General features: G+C 32.9%; 2 protein-coding genes across 2 annotated transcripts; one reads left to right on the top strand and one right to left on the bottom strand.

Annotated features, from left to right (window-relative positions):
* Positions 1–2716: 2716 nt before the first annotated feature.
* Positions 2717–10232, bottom strand: LOC134281494 (protein FAM98A-like). Its single transcript, XM_062763956.1, has 12 exons — positions 10137–10232; positions 8888–9036; positions 8577–8633; positions 6244–6324; positions 5690–5784; positions 5410–5520; positions 4949–5143; positions 4551–4650; positions 4387–4463; positions 3781–3883; positions 3330–3566; positions 2717–2943 (listed from the first exon to the last, which is right to left on the bottom strand). The coding sequence occupies exons 1-12, from the start codon at positions 10172–10174 to the stop codon at positions 2888–2890; spliced, it is 1299 nt and encodes a 432-aa protein (XP_062619940.1). The 5' UTR covers positions 10175–10232; the 3' UTR covers positions 2717–2887.
* Positions 10233–10244: 12 nt separating this feature from the next.
* Positions 10245–17396, top strand: LOC134281495 (26S proteasome non-ATPase regulatory subunit 8-like). The gene is made up of 8 exons (XM_062763957.1): positions 10245–10386; positions 12195–12267; positions 12545–12647; positions 15203–15296; positions 15944–16042; positions 16183–16256; positions 16694–16805; positions 17060–17396. The coding sequence occupies exons 1-8, from the start codon at positions 10279–10281 to the stop codon at positions 17192–17194; spliced, it is 798 nt and encodes a 265-aa protein (XP_062619941.1). The 5' UTR covers positions 10245–10278; the 3' UTR covers positions 17195–17396.
* Positions 17397–19422: the final 2026 nt, after the last annotated feature.

Consider the following 19422-nt stretch of genomic DNA (forward strand, 5'->3'; position numbering starts at 1 on the left):
GTTTTATGAACATGTTAAATAAATACTAAAAATAATTTATAAACATTTGTTATTTTTGACTGAAATCAAATATGAAAAGAAAAAAAAATGTTGGTTTCTTCTTGTTGTTCCTTTAAATTGGATGATTACAGATCACAGTGTCTCCTTGAAGAATCTGGCACTAGATTTATTGGCAGATCAGGAACTACCAAGCCAGTAGAGGCTACTGCATCTTAACCGTCCCTATCTTTAATATCTGGCTTAAAATGAGGATTTTGTTCTGAACTGAGAACCTACGTATATATGGCACGCCAAATTCACAAAAATGAGCTGAACATAGTTTCACAGTTGATAAACTAAGTTCCGTACGTTACCGTAAATAGTTAACAATTCGTTAACTATAGTTTTCATCTTTAAAACTATATTTAACGGTTGTTAACTATAGTTTACGAATGCTAATCTAAGTTTATCTGTCTGTAATAAAGCGTTAACAATAGATTTTGTAAACTATAATTTACAATCGTAAACTATAGTTAAGAGTTGTTAATCATAGTTTCACAAATCGAAACTATATTTATCCGTTAACAGTTAACTACAGTTAAGAGTTGTTAATCATAGTTTCACAAATCGAAACTATATTTATCTATGGCACGCCAAATTCACAAAAAATGAGCTAATCATAGTTTCACAATCGATAAACTAGGTTTATCGGTTGTAAACTATAGTTTACAAATCGTAAACTATAGTTAACAACGTTAATCTATATTTCACATCTGTAAACCATAGTTAACGCGATAATCTATGTTTCACAACCGTAAACTATACTTAACACCGAAAACAATTATTTGCGATTGCAAAACATAGATTATCTGATAAATACAGTTTCACGATTTGTAAACTATAGTTTACAAACCGTTAACTATAGTTAACGATCTGGTAAATATAGTTTCACAATTTGTGAAACTATGATTAACAACTCCTAACTATAGTTTATGATTGTAAACTATAGTTTACAAACGTGAATCTATGTTTATCGACAAAATCTATTGTTAACGCTTATTACAGACAGATAAACTTAGATTATCATTCGTAAACTATAGTTAACAACCGTTAAATATAGTTTTACAGATGAAAACTATACTTAACGAATCGTTAACTATAGTTTACGGTTTGTAAACTATAGTTTACAGTCGATAAACCTAGTTTATCAATTGTGAAACTAGGTTTATCTCATTTTTGTGAATTTGGCATGCCATATTTATCAGGTAACAGTTAACTATAGTTAAAAGTTGTAAACTGTAGTTTACAATCGTGAAACTGTATTTATCAGATAATCTATGTTTTGCAATCGCAAATGATTGTTTTCGGTGTTAAATATAGTTTACGGTTGTGAAACATGGATTATCACGTTAACTATGGTTTACAGATGTAAAATATAGATTAACGTTGTTAACTATAGTTTACAGTCCGTAAACTATAGTTTACAACCGATAAACTATAGTTTACAACCGATAAACCTAGTTTATCGATTGTGAAACTATGATTAGCTCATTTTTGTGAATTTGGCGTGCCATACCTATACATCCAGACTTACACAACTCGTTGGAACTGTCCGAAAGTTGCTTAGCGATACTAAGGGTTAGAAGTCAGCGTAATTCAGGTGTTCGGCTTCAAATAAAATTTGAAATTTTGAATAAAAGAAATGTCATAGCATATGTATTTTTTATTTGAGATATTGAAAATTAACGAATTTAAAGCAATCTTTATTCCCCTTATGAAGTTTCAATTAGGACAATTTGTAAAATACAAATTTGATTTCACATGGCGTTAACCTTTTTTTCTTGAAAACGTATCTGAGCTGGTTAATGGAGTGAAGATGTGTCTACAAAATATATAGTAAGTAATCCAGGTGTCCTAGCATTAAAATTGTTTTTTCGGGTAAAGTGGGTCATTTCTCCATGCTTTTTTTTAAACCAAACAATGTATTTGTCTGATCTAATTTACCTGTACAATAACACTATAGTTTACTTTACTCACCACGAAAGGAAAATCAATATCTCCATGAAATATTTTTTTGTGTTTCTGTGTAAAGCCACATGTCCTTAGTCACATCCTTGAAATAAAACCTCTTTAACCCTAAAAGCCTCATTTTCACGGTGTTGTTCCCTGTATCCATGGCAACTATCCTTTCCTGACCCTGCATCCCTTTCAATGCCAAGTGCTCTTAATGCCACTGCCTGTAGCCTGTTGTTGGCTTTGTCAATTTAATGGACTGGCACTCCTGGCATTAAGTGTCATGGGTCACATAATGTTCCAACTGAAAACAGACTGCTAACAATTTGGCTGACTATACATGCAAATGCTGTAGATTTTGTATGGAAAGCAAGAGCAATGAAGGACTCCTAAACAATCTGTTACAGTGAACTATGCATTCATCATGTTTTAAAAAATAGGAAATTTTCATGATGAAGCTATTGTTTCTTATATTTAACAACTCAATTCAACTCTATATATTTAAATATGTTAAAGAAGTGAAGGTTTCATCATGTACCTTGACATGACTTGTCTTAATTTTTTAAAAAGAAATTCTAGTAAAATCAAAAGCCAATCTCTCTACACATTAGGCATCATGTCCAACACACCATTATTCATGTGCATGAATTTTAAAATATATCAATGGTATAGCCCAATATCAACATCTTAAATAAAGTAGGCAATAAAATGATTCAAACACATGTAATCCAATAATGGTTTATTATAACAACTAAATAAAAGCAATAGACAAGTAACAGAATAGACAAACATTTTTGCTATGATTTTTCAATTCTGTCTTAGAGTTGGCACCAATTCTTTCCAAGTGTTTAGCATTGTAATACAAATGTAATTGGAAGAGGTAAACAGCACACCACTAATACTGGCCCCTCCCCCTGCCACGTCCACTTCCTGGCCGACCTCTACCTCGACCTCCTCCACCACCTGTAAACAAATCAATGCAGGTGTTTTATTATCAACTGAAAATGTTATCATTTTAATTCTATCTAGAAGTACTGTGAGCACTGAGCACACTAAATGATATCCCTCGCCTCCCATATGATCATAATGATTACAATGGCAAAGTCCATGTTTGGCTCTGGGAGACCTGAAATAGGTGTCAGATCAAAGAGGAACATAGGAGGTGCAAAATGGCATAAACTGTGACAATATCATTAAATTTTATTCAGTTGTATAGGAGGAGAGGCGGATAAGAGAAAGGTACCCCAAAGAATAACAATGTAATTCATCCTCAGTTGGCCATTTCCTTCTCTATTACATAGACTTCCACTGAAGTAGTCATATCAGATACTGTTGACAGTTCTTACCTTGGTATCCCCCATTTTGATATCCTCCTTGATTCCCGCCTCCCTGATATCCTCCTTGATAACCCCCGTCCTGGTAGTGATCCCTCCCTCGCCCTCCTCCCCCTCCATATCCTCCCCCGCCCTGATTCCAGTTCCCTCCATAGCTCTGTTGTTGTTTATCCCCCCAGCCTCCCTGGACTTTCCCACCCCTGTCCTGGTGCCTCCCTCCACCTCGACCACCTCTGCCAGCTAATAGAAGAAAAAATGTATTGCTAGTTATTTGTTTAAAAAAAACAAATTAAATCAATAAATATATATTGTTTCATAAAAATGACATTGTGTCTGATTAATCCCAAAATTTACTATGAACTTCATATAAAAGCCCTTTCGCCTTAACTATCAAAGTACAAACTAAGAAAAAAACATAATAAAAATTTTCAACAAAATCAAGACGTCTACTAACAGTGTTGTCTTTGAGCTTGAGGTTGATCCACTCGCTTCATAAAGGAGGGCATTTCTGGAGGGGGTGGTTCCTGCTCCCACACTCTCCCTCCCCTGTCTGGGACCTGTAATTAAGTTTATATACCCTGACAGTCACCTGCATATCATGAGTTTCTCAACGTATCATATAACCAACTTACCTTCGTCTGAAACCGAAACTCTTAAGCATCATCTAAAGGCTGAAACTTGAGCTTGAGATGAAATTGACCTTTTTCAATTTTGGCAAAGATCACTTTCTTCATTATTATCATTATGTAATGCCAATATGCAGATAGGTCTCTAGTATCTTCATGAGAAAAAAAAAGAGTTTTAATGATATTATTAATTTTTAACCTACGACTACAAATAAGTTTTAGCCTAGAGCCTGAAATCATTTAAAAGCTGGGGTAGTAGACATTGGTAGTAATTTCAGAGAGAAACTGAAAATGTTCCGAATTTTTTAATGAAACAAGGTGAAATGATTAACAATAGGTCAACTTGTTGAATTGCCTAGGATGACATAAGAAATGGGCGATAGAAAAAATACATATTTGTATTTCAAAGTTTTTAATAAAATAAAGTGATTTACCTTAGGAATTTTCACTTTGTTTATTGCACACTTCATTCTGGCCTCACCGCTACTTGTCTTTTGTAAAAAGGTTAAATCTAAAAACAAGCAATACATGTATCTAAGCAAAAGAATTGTAATTATCCTGCAAATAAGAATAGTGGATTAAAGTTAGTGCTACAAACCTTCCCTGGCAGCTAAGATGTCTGCAACGTTTATAGCACAAGAAGCCTTCAGCCGCTTTCTGATTGGATGGAACACAGCAGCTATTTCATTCTCTTTTTTCTAGAAATCAAAACACACCTTTTTCGTTTTCTCAAAAAGTATAAAATAATCTGTCCTTAAATAATCAGAAAAAATGCAGAAGAAAAGAAACTTTTGAAGGTGTGTTTCAATATCACATCCCCTTCAGCCTCACCCCAATGTGTATTGTTATCTGAACTGTTAGAGATTTGCAAGATTACTTTTTCCATTCAAAGTTTTCAGTGCTCTGGAGAAAAATTATCATAGTTTCCCTCTTTATTAAACAATTTGAAACATCCTAACCTCCACCCTTTAACCTATAACCACATCCTAACGTTACCTTTGCTGCCTCTGACCACATGAATGACTGTATGGTGACGTCTAGTCGTTTGAGGATCATCTCGCGTCTGGTGGTGTACTCCCTGACCAGGCTGTCGTTGATTTTCATGATCTGCTCCCACTGTTTGTCTGAGAGACGAGCCTTCAACAGGGGCTTACTTACCACTCCAGGGTTCTTAGACATTAGTTCATTCACCTAGCAGAGGGTTAAACAAGTTAATGGCAAATTTAATAGTCTGAAAATAATCTGTTTTATACATGTATATCTGATACTATCAAACAACAAACATTTTTTTTATTCAATATCATTTGAAGATTTTTTTTTCACCAGTACAATGTAATATATAAATTGAAAGTATTTAAGTAGCCAAAAATAACAAACTGATGTTTATAATTAAAAGTATCATATACACTGACACATGGCATTTTCTTTCACATAATGAATAGATTGATAATAGCAACCTTTGTTTCCACTTTACTGAAGAGCTGGAATGCCGTGATGTTTGCTGGAGGCTTCGGGAATCCTAGAGCTATCAACATGATCTTCAGATGCTTTGCAATGTCCGACTCATTCTGCAATAACACAAAAGACACTATGTTCTTTTTTTGAACAATTGTAATAAAAGGTCAAATTCTTTTTCCAGTAGGTGAAAGAAATGGGAATTATATTTGTATAGGATGCAAAACGGTAGGAAAACTGAAGGCTGTCCACTTTTAGAAGCTTTGATTGATGATAACATACCGTGTCAGGTTCGGCTTCTGATGTTGCAGATCTCAACTCCTGTGGTTTTCTGACTGCCAGGATATGAGCTGTCTCTAGCTCTGATGTCAAGTAGTCTGTAACAATTAAACAAAACTCGTGACAGATAGCTCATGAATAGAAGCTAGTGTAAAGGCAAATTCCTACTTAGTATTTCATCTCCATTTTTTTGTTGTTGTTGACAGCATGATAATTTTCTTGCAAGAAATTAACACTGACACAATGAAAAACCTTCACATAATTTTTCACAAAGACTTAATATATAGCATTTAAGCATAGAATTAGATGGGATTCAGGGGGAAAATATTAAAATAAGATAGAGACCCTAGCCTAACCCCAGCTATTTTGCACAGTCCAATAAAGTAAACATCAATAATCTGACTGATGCTAAAGCCTGAAAAAGACTTACCCTTATACTGTTCTGACTTACATGGTAGTTTTCATTATTCTGAAGTTCATAAATTATTTGTTTTGTTTTTTATTTGTCAGACTGCTTGCTGGAAATACCTATGAAATAAAACACATTTGGTGTCTACCTAACAGTTGTAGAGCACTCTCCTTATTGTTCAGTCTCTCTGTGACAGGTCCTCCCTCATATAGGTGTTTGTATGGACAATCTACAGTCAAAAATAACCAGTCAAATGTATCATTAATAAAACCATGATACTGAAGCTTATTATAGAAATTCTAAATGATTGACCTCCAAGTCCAACATAGTAATTTTAAGGTAGGCTTAAGGCCATTATTAAGAATCAGGCTTGGGGTCAATTACTTTGAAATGTAATTAATTACTTTCAAATACATTGATAATTTTGTCAATTACTTGCAATTACAATTACATTGATTTTTTCAAAAGTAATTAATTACTTTCAGTTACTTTGACAAATGTAATTAAATACATTAAATGATTTCAATTACTTCAAGTTTTATTTTTATAAAAAAAAAATAAAGATTTTTTTTTAATAAGATTTTTTCTATAGCGATCCAAAACGAACTTTCATTCAGTGTTTTTGTTCTTGGGTATAATAGGGGTTCACAACTAGTCAAAATTAGACCTTTACCTTAAAATGAATAGAATACAGGTAAATCTAAATGGGGATGTAGTTAGTCTAATTGCTGTAAAACAAATTAACTATAAACAATCTTTGTTATTTGCAAGTGGGAATAGGGAGAACTTGATCAAACATGGGAATAAGTAATATAAATCCACCATTATAAAACTATATATGTATCAGTATAAGACACCTTTTTAAATATAAACTTTCATTTTGAAAAAAAGTAATTGAAAAGTAATTGAAAATACATGACCTTTTTTGAAATGTATTTAAATACATTCAAATACTTGTAATTGAAGGCTTGCTCAAATACAAATTACTTCCAATTTCTTTGAAAAATGTAATTAATTACACTCAATTACAATTACTTTATTCAATTACCCCATCCCTGTTAAGAATATTTCTGATTAAAATTAAGTATTAATTAAAAATCAAAAATTCAAAGTGCTGAAAAAATGATTGGGTTGGGAAAACAAATCATTTTTTATTGTTGGCCTAAAATTCAGTCCTAAGAATTAATTACCAATATTTTATCATTCTGAGAAACTTGACATTAGCCTGATTAGGCAAGCAATTTTACCAAAAAGTCTAACTCTGATAATGTGGCTTAAAAGAAATGCTATTGTTAATTCAAAAATATATCTTCTAAACTTTTAATTGAACGAAATTGTAAACATCCAGACCATAAACTTTTGATGATACTGAAGTACTTTAAACAATCCTACTATAGATGTATCATTCATCACTTTTCTCTTGATAATTAAGGTCTTCCGTTTCCAATGGAAGACCTTGTACTGATTCTGTTGGTAAAGATTATTATTCTTTTTTTTTCTTCTGCTTCCTAACCGCAACTTTGAGGCCTCATATCTCGCTCATTTCTCAATGGATTTCGCTCAAATTTTCAGACGTTATAGACGTTAATAAACTCTATCAGAATAATGTCTAAAATTTCAAAAAGCCACTTCCGGTTTTGAGTTATTTCCCTTTAAAGGAAAATTTATAGGCTTTCGTTTCCAGACAAAGACTCAGAGACGGCTAAAGCTGGAGCAGAAATTCTACTGATTTTAGATAATAGAAGGATTGAAGTTGTGCACATCAGTTTTTGTTTTTCGATTTCTGTATTCAAAATGGCGCTATATAGGGGTCAAAAATTAGAACGCTTAAAACAACCAAAAATTACTCATATTTTTCTTTTTATCTTCTAAACTAAAAATATTTTGTTAAAATATATAGAACATAATTTGTGCAGAATTAGAAGATCTTTCAAATGATATGTCGAAAAAAGGGCTGACCCCTAAATTAAGGGACCTAGAGGGGCCAAAAGTTTTTTCCAGATATCTCAAAAAGTATTGAGAATTTGTTATGCATCAAAGAAGCAAAGTTGTTCAAAATATCAAGCTTTATCTAATGGAGTCGTCAAAATACGTCCGGCGACGTCACTTCCGGTCGAACCGGAAGTAGTCAGAAAATGCATATTTTTGCCGTTTTTGACAGGTTTTTGGGTAACATGTGTCACTAGAAGCTTAAATATTAATTTTCCGTCCGTCGTCGTCACTTCCAGTCAAACCTGAAGTACTAAAGAATGGCTTAATTTTGCTATACTTAACATAGATTTGGAGGATTAACCCATTTTTGGACTTCATTACTCTTTTTTTTTAAAATGAAAGTTACTTCCGGTCAAACAGGACGGAAGACCTACTCGTTGCTTTGCAATGAGCTCGGCTCTAGTTATATAACCTATTTGTACACGCCAATACAGGTACATGAAACTTCTTCCCTAAATATCAAAGTAAAGAAATTAAAAAAAGACTTACTTAATTCCCTTAGAAAACCACTGAGTTCCATAACAAAATTGGCAACATCATCAGGGGCTGTAAAGTAAGAAAATCAAATTAATTACAGTCCTTGTATTCAATATACAATGCAATGTGTGCCTAAATGAGATCTCATGTAACTTTTTGGGGCATGTACTGTATGCTCATATTCAACAAAACAATTAGAATAAATCTTTAAAATTAATAATTAATAAAACTTTCTATTCCTTGATCAACCTCTCACAAAAAAATATGCAAATTTGCTCACAAAACAATAAATTTAAGAAAAATAAACAGACAATTGATCTTACAGTGAGTTGCATTGATGCTTTCTTCTAAGCCATAGAAGCTCTTCAGCCTGTCGGTTAGCCATGACACCAGCTGTGTGAACTCTGTTGATGCTGGTCCCTGATTCACAGCTTCAGATAAAGCAGATGGATCTAGAAGCGGTCCAGTGTACCTTCAAAATAAAAAATCCAAAAATAAAGAACATGCAACTACACTGGAATCGAAAATAACAACAAGGGATTTTTAAGTACTTGATATCAGTGATTAAAACAAGAGGCCCATGGGCCACATCGCTCACCTGAGCATACTGGCTTGAAAAAAGCACAAATCAGTTTAGTTTTGAAAAGTAGGGCTTGAATTTTCAGGTACGTGAGAATTCTTCCATATCAATAACAATGGCTTTCCTGTTCTTGAACAGATTTTTTTTGTATATATTTCTTTGTGCCTATTTTAGCCCCCTCACTACCCCCTGGAATCAAGATTTGAACAAATGTGAATGTACACTACCTAATGATACTTCCATTTTAATATAACTAAACATGGCTTCTCTGACTTATAGAGGATTTTTTCAATAAAAAAACTTGTTGATCATTTATTTTGCCCCGCCCTACCCCCAATCCCCATCCCAGGGGTCATGATTTGAACAAACTAGATTCTACACTACCTGAGGATGCTTCCACCTAAGTTTTATCCTTCCTGGCCAAAAGGTTCTTGAGAAGAAGATTTTTAAATATTTTTCCAATATATTCCTAATATGTAAAATTTTGATTCCCTACTGTGGCCCCGCCCTACCCCGGGGGTCATGGTTTGAACAAACTTAATTGAATCTACACTACCTGAGGATCCTTCCAGCTAATTTAATCTTTCCTGGCCCAATGGGTTTTGACAAGAAGATTTTTTTTTAAAGGTGTCATTAATTTTTACTAATTATAAATTATCTCCCCTTGGAAGAGGGTGTGGCCCTTCATCACCCAATGATATTTTGTGGCAAGTTTCGTTGAAATTGGCCCAGTGGTGCTTGAAAAGAAGTCAAAAATGCAAGAAGTTTACAGACGGACAGACAAACAGACGACAGACAAAATGTGATAAGGAAACCTTCGGCTCAGGTGAGCTAAAAAGAATATTGATGACTACCCTAACTGAGGAACTCATCTTCAAAATCTGCAGTAAAATAAAATCATTATTAACAGACAGACAATCACTGAATCCGAACTCGAAATTTGCACAGACAATTTACAATTACATGTACTAATTATGCTGAAAATTACACACCCTACATCTTCCAGAGTATCAAGAATATCATTTTCCATGCTTATTCCTCTTGCACAACCGGCAGAGGAAGTAAGCTTTGCGCGAGTGCAACTAATTTCAGCGAATCAGAATGAAGATTTTATTAACTGCAGAATAGAAAAACATGGCATCGCTCAAAGAAATCGTGATTATGTACCAGAGTTTGAAAAGAGAATGGGACAAGAAACCACCGAATTTAGACAGATGCGGAGAATTTCTGACAAAATTGAAGGTGTTCTTTTCATCTGGATTTTATTTCATGAATTTACGAGTAGTATTTGACGAAAACTATCGCATTCAGAAAAAGGCTTTATCATTGTTATTGTGGCTCGAATTTTCTCTTTAATTTTATTATCTTTTATGTGGACCAGGGGCCTATATTTTAATTTATATATAGTATATAGGTCCCTGTGTGGACATTTAAAATGTAATTAATTCTTTTAAATTTGTCTAGCCTATATGATTTTTTTTATTTAAATAGTTCTAACAAATAATTAAGTATAACAGGTCCAGTATGCAGTACAATCTCTTGATTTAGCTATACAGCTTGAAATAGCTATATAGCTTTATTAAGCTATTCAGTATAGCTTAATTTGGCTATTTTACTGCACTTTTTTCTTAAAGGTGTAATTTTCTCAGTATGCAGGTCCAGTCCAAAGACTATTTCTACCTACATAGCTATTAATAGCTACCTAGGTATTTAAAGCTACCCAAAGTAGCTATTTTTACCTACTTTCTACTTTACTTGCATTTTGTGCCTTGTGGCCAAATGCAGGAACGGCGCAACATGGTGAGCACAAAATTTTTTAATACAGTCACATGATTATCATGATTATGGATATGACAAAAATTTGGCCAAAAAATGATTACTTCATATATTATCAATTTTGCATAGAAACTAATGCAAAATTGCCGATTCAGGAAGTAATCATTTTTTGGCCAAAATTTTGTCGTATTCATCATTAGTGTAACCGTATCAAAAAATATGGTATTCACCATGTTGCGCTGTTTGGTCTTTTGGACACAAAATGCAGAAAATATAAAAAGTAGGTAGAAATAGCTACTTTGGGTAGCTTTAAATACCTAGGTAGCTATTAATAGCTACGTAGGTAGAAATAGTCTTTGGACTGGACCTGGTATGTACAAAAAAAGCGCACCTTGGTGCAGTGATAATATACAACTTTGAACTCTTCTTAAAATAATGCATGTATAAAATCACTCATCAAATTACGTCTCCTTGAGAGACTTTGTACTCAAAGTTCTACGAGTTTTGGGGCTATATAAAGCAATTGATACAGTTACTTCTTCAATGATATTATAATGGAGACCAATTACTATAAATCACTTTTTATTCGCTAGAACTTTATTTTCGCGTAATTAGACAGTGAGTATGCAAAAATTTCATTCTCGCGTATAATAGTATTCCTTAAGACAATATAGAGAAATATTAACAATTCGTGAAAATTATGCCTCGCTTATAAAGAGTCAATGACTCTCTCGCGAAAATAAGGTGTTGCGAAAATTAAGTGATCTACAGTATGTTCAACAAGATAATTGATCGGTAACAATTCAGCACAATGAGAAGCAATCATACTTTTCCTTGCCTCAATTAAGGCACCCAAGGTAGTGGACAGTTAGTCTAACAATAGAAATTCTCTTTTTGCTTAAAAGTATTCAAAAGCTGCAAAGTTAAAACTATCTTTGATTTTGGTTGTTGTTTTAATAGTCCATAGTACATGTATGAAGAGTCAAATACATGCAACTTTTTGTTTATTTTAAGCAAAAAACATTTTTGTGAAAAACTGTATATAAATAGCTAAATAAAGCTATTTTGAATAGCTTAATAAAGCTATATAGCTAAATCAAGAGATTGTACTGGACCTGTATAATTTTACTTAGTTTTCTGAGAAGCTTGAGAAATATATAGTTGATAATTCTCATATTTGAATTTGATGTATTTCAGGGTGTTCAATTTATAAATCATTAAATGTAACAATAGCATTAGTTAGTATTATTACAATGATGTTTTTTTTTTGTTAGATTGCACTAACAGGAGTGACATTTTTGCCAACGAATGAGAGTTCACCATCAAAACAAGAACTTCTAGTTGCAAGTATGTAAATTCCTAATCTCAAATATATAAACTTTCTCATTCACAAGAGTTATTTCCTTTTTGGGACCAGTCTGAGGTCAACCAATGTACTTATCAAAATTACCCATCAAAGTTGTATTAAAACAGGTCTTTTTAAGTAGAAAGATAAATAAAAATATTTGGTTATGGTGAATTTACTTATATTTTTCTGCAACAAATTTACAATCTTGTGCATAAAAGTCAAATATTAAAACTTTATTTCTTTATTTTTACTTAAAAACATGTTTTTCTTTTGAAGGAGATATTCTTGAGATTGGTGCGCAGTGGGCAATTGCAAAACGAGACATCCCAGTTTTTGAGCGTTACATGGCCCAGTTAAAGTCTTACTACATGGACTACAAGTATGATATTAACATTTTTTGGATAATATAACCCTACCCAATAAGTTACAGAAACATAAATAATATGAGAAGTATATATAAATGAAACACACAAACAAACAAGAGGCCCATGGGCCACATCGCTCACCTGAGAAGCTTTGACCATTCTGTTCTTTACCAGATTTCACCCTTGTTATACATAATGCATCCCCACCCTACCCCACTGATCATAATTTAGACATTTTGAAATCTACACTACCCCATGATCCTTCCATGGGCACATATGTTTCAGCTTTTTTGGCCCAGTGGTTCCTGAGAAGAAGATTTTCAAAGATTTTTCCTATATATTTCTATGTAAAACTTTGATTCCCTATAATGGCCCCGCCCTTCCTCCGGGGGTCATGATTCCTACAATTTAGAATTTACACTACCCCAGAATGCTTCCACATAAGCTTCACTTTTTCTGGCCCAGTGGTTCTTGAGAAGAAAATTTTCAAAGATTTTTCCTATATATTTCTATATAAAACTTTGATTCCCCATTGTGGCCCCGCCCATCCCCCGGGTGTCATTATTTGAACAATTTAGAATCTACATTATACCAGGATGCTTCCACATAAGTTTCAGCTTTTCTGGCCCAGTGGTTCTTGAGAAGAAGATTTTCAAAGATTTTTCCTATATATTTCTATGTAAAACTTTGATACCCCATTGTGGCCCGGCCCTTCCCCTGGGGGTCATGTTTTGAACAATTTAGAATCTACACTATACAAGGATGCTTCCACATACGATTCAGCTTTTCTGGCCCAGTGGTTCTTGAGAAGAAGATTTTCAAAGATTTTTCCTATATATTTCTATATAAAACTTTGATTCCCCATTGTGGCCCCACCCATCGACAGGGGGTCATGATTTGAACAATTTAGAATCTACATTATATCAGGATGCTTCCATATCAGTTTCAGCTTTTCTGGCCCAGTGGTTCTTGAAAAGAAGATTTTCAAAGATTTTTCCTATATATTTCCATGTAAAACTTTGATTCCCCATTGTGGCCCCGCCCTTCCCCCGGGGGTCATGATTTGAACAATTTAGAATATACACTATACCAGGATGCTTCCATATAAGTTTCAGCTTTTCTGGCCCAGTGGTTCTTTAGAAGAAGATTTTCAAAGATTTTTCCTATATATTTCTATATAAAACTTTGATTCCCCATTGTGGCCCCACCCATCCCCCTGGGGTCATTATTTGAACAATTTAGAATCAACATTATATCAGGATGCGTCCACATAAGTTTCAGCTTTTCTGGCCCAGTGGTTCTTGAGAAGAAGATTTTCAAAGATTTTTCCTATATATTTCTATGTAAAACTTTGATTCCCCATTGTGGCTCCGCCCTTCCCCCGGGGGTCATGATTTGAACAATTTAGAATCTACATTATATCAGAATGCTTCCATATCAGTTTCAGCTTTTCTGGCCCAGTGGTTCTTGAGAAGAAGATTTTCAAAAATTTTTCCTATATATTTCTATGTAAAACTTTGATTCCCCATTGTGGCTCCGCCCTTCCCCCGGGGGTCATGATTTGAACAATTTAGAATCTACACTATACCAGGATGCTTCCGTATAAGTTTCAGCTTTTCTGGCCCAGTGGTTCTTGAGAAGAAGATTTTCAAAGATTTTTCCTATATATTTCTATATAAAACTTTGATTCCCCATTGTGGCCCCACCCATCCCCCGGGGGTCATTATTTGAACAATTTAGAATCAACATTATATCAGGATGCTTCCACATAAGTTTCAGCTTTTCTGGCCCAGTGGTTCTTGAGAAGAAGATTTTCAAAGATTTTTCCTATATATTTCTATATAAAACTTTGATTCCCCATTGTGGCCCCGCCCTTCCCCCGGGGGTCATGATTTGAACAATTTAGAATTTACACTACCCCAGGATGCTTCCACATAAGTTTCAGCTTTACTGGCCTAGTGGTTCTTGAGAAGAAGATTTTTTAATGACCCCACCCTATTTTTGTCTTTTCTTGATTATCTCCCCTTGCGAGGGGATATGTCCCTTCATTTTAACAATTTAAATTCCCCTTTACCCAAGGATGCTTTGTACCAAGTTTGGTCAAAATTGGCCCAGTGGTTCTTGAGAAGAAGTCGAAAATGTGAAAAGTTTACAGACAGACGGACAGACGGACGGACGACGGACAAAATGTGATCAGAAAAGCTCACTTGAGCCTTCGGCTCAGGTGAGCTAAAAAAATACACAGTCAGACCTTGTTATCGGTAACTGGATAGGAGCTAGAAAACTAAGAGATATCCAAAGATTCAAGATACTTATAAAAAAGTGGTTAGGACTTCCAAATCACTTCAACATATCCTTGGTATTCGAAATATCAATTGTTCAATATTCTTGATACCAAAGTTCAAATTTATATAAAATCCTGCATAATGAGTTTTTTTTCTAAGAAAAAAATATTTCTGGCCAATTCATTTTAAGAAATTTCTGTTTTAAAACAATTTCACAACAAACAATTAAAATTAATCAATTTGCAAGATTCTTTTATAATTATGTGATTTTTTTTACGGCACAGAGACAATCTCCCTGAATCTACTTACAAATATCAGTTACTGGGCTTGAATCTCCTCTGTCTTTTGGCACAGAACAGATTGGCTGAGTTCCACACAGTAAGTATGAGGAACATAGCAAAATCAACTGTCAGACTGCAAACTATATCCAGCGAAATTTATATTAAAGTAATAAGGATGCCTTGAATTGCTGGTAGTCTTAGAGGGCTAAATAATTAGGCCTAACCTCCTCGCCATTGAGCAATTAGGGATTGTTTTGTGCCATCTTCTATCGCAACTTGGAACTTGAGTTTATACAGTTTTATCTGAAGGACAAGTCTCCATTTCCTGCGATTGAATTTGAACCCATTTAAGGTTCACCTCTTTATTATGCTCGAGAACAAGAAGAAACTTACCTTTAATACTGGAATTTCAATTTTAGCAACAGCAGTCTCAAGAAGCTTATTACCATGTTGTTTAAAACATGTTTACTAGGTCTCTCAAATTTTGATGGCGTCAGGCTCTTGGAGCTCAAATGTCATCTAGTTTTTTTATTGCAAAAAAAAAATTCTTGTTATGAGATTGATCATGTTGTAAATATAACCATTAAGGTAATAATTTTTTTGAGTTTGAAATTTTCATCAATATTATTGTTGTCTTAGAACTTTAATGGCTCAGAGGGGTGTTGTTTTGTTTAAAAAATTTATCAAAGGGACTTTTTTGTAATTGGAAAAAGTCTAAAATTACAAATTTTGGTTTATTTTCAGGAATTAGAATTATTGCCAGTCAAAGAATTACAAAATAATATTTACATTAAACATCCTGTTTCCATGGAGCAGTATTTGATGGAAGGCAGTTATAACAAGGTATATATTTTTTTAATTGCAAAGCAATAAAATATTGAGAATATTATATTGAAAATTCAAAAAAAAAAATTGTAGGAGATATAATAATGATTAGATCTATTAATTATCTATACACTAAATGCATGATTATTTATTTACAGGTTTTTCTTGCAAAAGGAAATGTTCCAGCAGAAAACTATAACTTTTTCATTGATATACTATTAGATACAATAAGGTAGGCCTATGGGGACAAGAAATTTTGTCTATAGTTTAACTGTGAACATGTGTCCTTAAAGCCCCATATATCACTCAACTCCTGCTGCTAAGTTGAACATCAAGAGCATTAATTTTATAAATAAATGTATTCTTTGAAAAATGTAAAACCCATTATTGGCTTCAATGAAAGTTAAGTACTGTAGAATTAATACCATGTGGAAAAAAAGTACCACAGTATTGTATAATATCTGCATTAACATAAAATTAAAAGTGGATGCAGATTTGGAGTTGATCACCTTCATTTGATTCTGACCTTTCTGCACTTTGGTTTGTTAAGTGAGATAAATAAAATACATCATTTGATTACCAAAAACTTATCATAAAGTCATTGAATATAAATTCCACTTACCACAAGCACAGAAAGCACTTTAAACATTGGGTACTTGTTTTTTCCAGGAATGAGATTGCCAGTTGTATAGAGAAGGCTTATGAGAAGATAGCACTTAATGAAGCAGCTAGAATGTTGTTTTTTGAAAATGCTAAACCTATGAAAGACTATGCCGTTCAGGTAACCCTTTAAAATGACCTTTCCTTCTCTGTATTGTTACAGAAAGGTAAATGATATTTACCAACTAAATCCGAATACCATAACATTGTAATGTCAAATGAATGAAGGAAGACATGGATTATGATTTATATTTAGATTAAGAATAAAAGTCTTCTTTCTATTTCCTAACAAATGACAAAGGAAATTTTTTGAAACTGGTACATGTATAAAATTAACTGTATGAAAGGTGAATTCAAATGTTTATATAATTTCAGAGAGGATGGACCCTGCCTCCAGACGGATTCTTCCATTTTCAGCATGAGAAGAAAGATACTGATGAAGTGATTCCAGCCAAGCTGTTAGCAGAGCAGACCATAGAGTACGCCAGAGAACTAGAAATGATTGTGTAGTATTCCATCATCTCTCTGATTTCATTGACGTTAATAGCTACAGATACGTTTAGAAATGATTGTGTAATATTCTGTCATCTCTCTGAATTCATGGACATTAATAGCTACAGATACGATTCTTTTCAATGACTGTGATAAGAGTTCAGAACAATTGATTCTCTTATATGTGTACTTGTAAAATGATACATAAATAATACATCAATATTGTAACTTTATGTATTTAAATGAACTCTAGTCATAGCAGATGATGCTGCATTCATAGTCATATGAACACAACCTGTGAGTGCATGTTACGAAAGGTACATCACCAAGAATGTGCATATAAAGTGAGGATCAAGATTCTCTTTAATATTGAACTGGTATTATTTTACACAGTCAGTATTTATATACAAATTTTATTTAAAAGCATGTATTCCCATTTCCCCCCTTACTGCATGTCTGAGTTGATAAACTGTTGGCATAAAAGCTGCAGATCAGTAGCTTGTCGATCCAATTAAAAATTGATTGAAGACTAGATATCTGCTATGCAACTCATCAGAAAAATTATAATTATTGTGCAAAAATAGTTGTGCTTAAGGTGGAATGCCACACCAAATTTTTATTTTATGGATCTTTGAGTCATCCTTTTTAAACAATGGTTTCAGCATTGAAAGGCCGTTATTTGCTCTTAATTCTTTTGTATTTTTTCAAAGAATATGAAAAAAATCATTTATATCCAAATAGGTTGTTTTTGAGTTAAAAGTTTGCTGTAAATGAATGCATCATATAAATATCTTATAAAATATGTAAAGAAAGGCTGGTAAGACTTGAATTTTTTTTAGAAAAAAATATTTAGGAAAATAAAACATCTTATTTATGAATATTTTTTAAACCTATGGTTAAAAACACAATAAAACTAGTCACAACTAAGGACAACATGTTTGTCAATCATATTTTAAAAAGAAATTGAAACGAAATTGAGAAATTTTAGAGAAATTAATTTTTTTTAATATTTTGACCTAACCCGATCAAAATTAATACAAAATGAACAAAATGCTAATTTATTGCCTCTTCATGTATTTACAATGAAGAAATCTATTTTATTGTCAGGTTCAATAATGTTTTATCCCTTATAACACCCAATCAGACTAGTGTTCTTGGGAAAATGTTATTTATTTCCAATAATTTACAATTATGGTTGGGATCGGTTTAATTTTGATCGGGATTGGCCAAAATTTAAAAAAATTAATTTCTCTAAAATTCGGCTATTTTGTTTCAATTTCTTTTATAAATATGATTTATGAACATGTTCTCCGAAGTTATGACTGGTTTAAAGAAGATTTTAACCACAAGTTTAAAACATAGGTAATCAGAGATTTCAGAGCTCACCTCAACGAATATTGTCTTTAAGTAAGGCAAAGTCACACAGTTAACCAACAAGAAGTGTACATTCCGAAAATGAAAATATTTAAGCAATTTTAATCTGATTTTGAAAAAGACCTACATAAAAAATTTAAACTAGTTCTTCTTCATGAAAATGTAATTAAAATCCAGCATCTGAAGCAAATTTGAGAGTTTTCATCTCTTGATGCAACATTTGTGCAAGTTTGGTTTATACAATGTCATATAAGCCTTATAGTTTTTTGGTAATAGACCTGCACCCATAACTTTTACCTGGTCTATTATCTGAAAATGTATGTCGAATTCAGCATCTGAAGCAAGTCCATTAGTGTGCATCCTAAGATGCATCATCCATGCAAGTTTGCTCATTATAGGGCTCATAATTAATTGGAAATGAAACATGCATCAAAAACTTCGTTGAGGTGAGCTAAAAAATATTCACAAATTATGTGTTTTATTTTCATAAATATTTTTTTTATTTAAAAGAATTTAATATCTATAAGGCTTTTCTTTATATATTTTATTAGGTATTCATGTGATGCATTCATTTACAGCAAACATTTTACAAAAAAGCATCTTATTTGGATGCAAATAATTTTTTGAATTTTCTTTGAAAAAATACAAAAAAATTCATATAAAATAATTGAAAGCTAATGATGGTCTTTCAATGCTGAAACCGTTGTTTAAAAAGGTTAACTCAGAGATCTATAGAATAAAAAGTTGGTGTGACATTCCTCCTTAATTTTAGATTAATTTCTCTCAAATATTACTGTACAAAATGCAGAGTTCCAAAAATTCCTTATAAACAATTTGTATAGTTGACATCCGGCACAAATCACTTTGAGCTA

The sequence above is a fragment of the Saccostrea cucullata genome, unplaced genomic scaffold (genome assembly GCF_032062105.1).
Source record: "Saccostrea cucullata isolate Sc308-1 unplaced genomic scaffold, CSIRO_AGI_Scuc_v1 ctg924, whole genome shotgun sequence".
NCBI lineage: Eukaryota > Metazoa > Mollusca > Bivalvia > Ostreida > Ostreidae > Saccostrea > Saccostrea cuccullata.

Bases quoted from the DNA above. Each gene is read 5' to 3' on its own strand.
- LOC134281495 (XM_062763957.1), top strand. From the start codon at position 10,279: ATGGCATCGCTCAAAGAAATCGTGATTATGTACCAGAGTTTGAAAAGA. The intron at 10,387-12,194 runs GTGTTCTTTTCA...TTTTTTTGTTAG, and splicing joins AATTTCTGACAAAATTGAAG to ATTGCACTAACAGGAGTGAC. The intron at 15,297-15,943 runs GTAAGTATGAGG...GTTTATTTTCAG, and splicing joins GATTGGCTGAGTTCCACACA to GAATTAGAATTATTGCCAGT.
- LOC134281494 (XM_062763956.1), bottom strand. From the start codon at position 10,174: ATGGAAAATGATATTCTTGATACTCTGGAAGATGTAGG. The intron at 5,144-5,409 runs GTTGCTATTATC...ACCCTCTGCTAG, and splicing joins TCAGTAAAGTGGAAACAAAG to GTGAATGAACTAATGTCTAA. The intron at 4,651-4,948 runs GTAACGTTAGGA...TTTGATTTCTAG, and splicing joins TGTGGTCAGAGGCAGCAAAG to AAAAAAGAGAATGAAATAGC.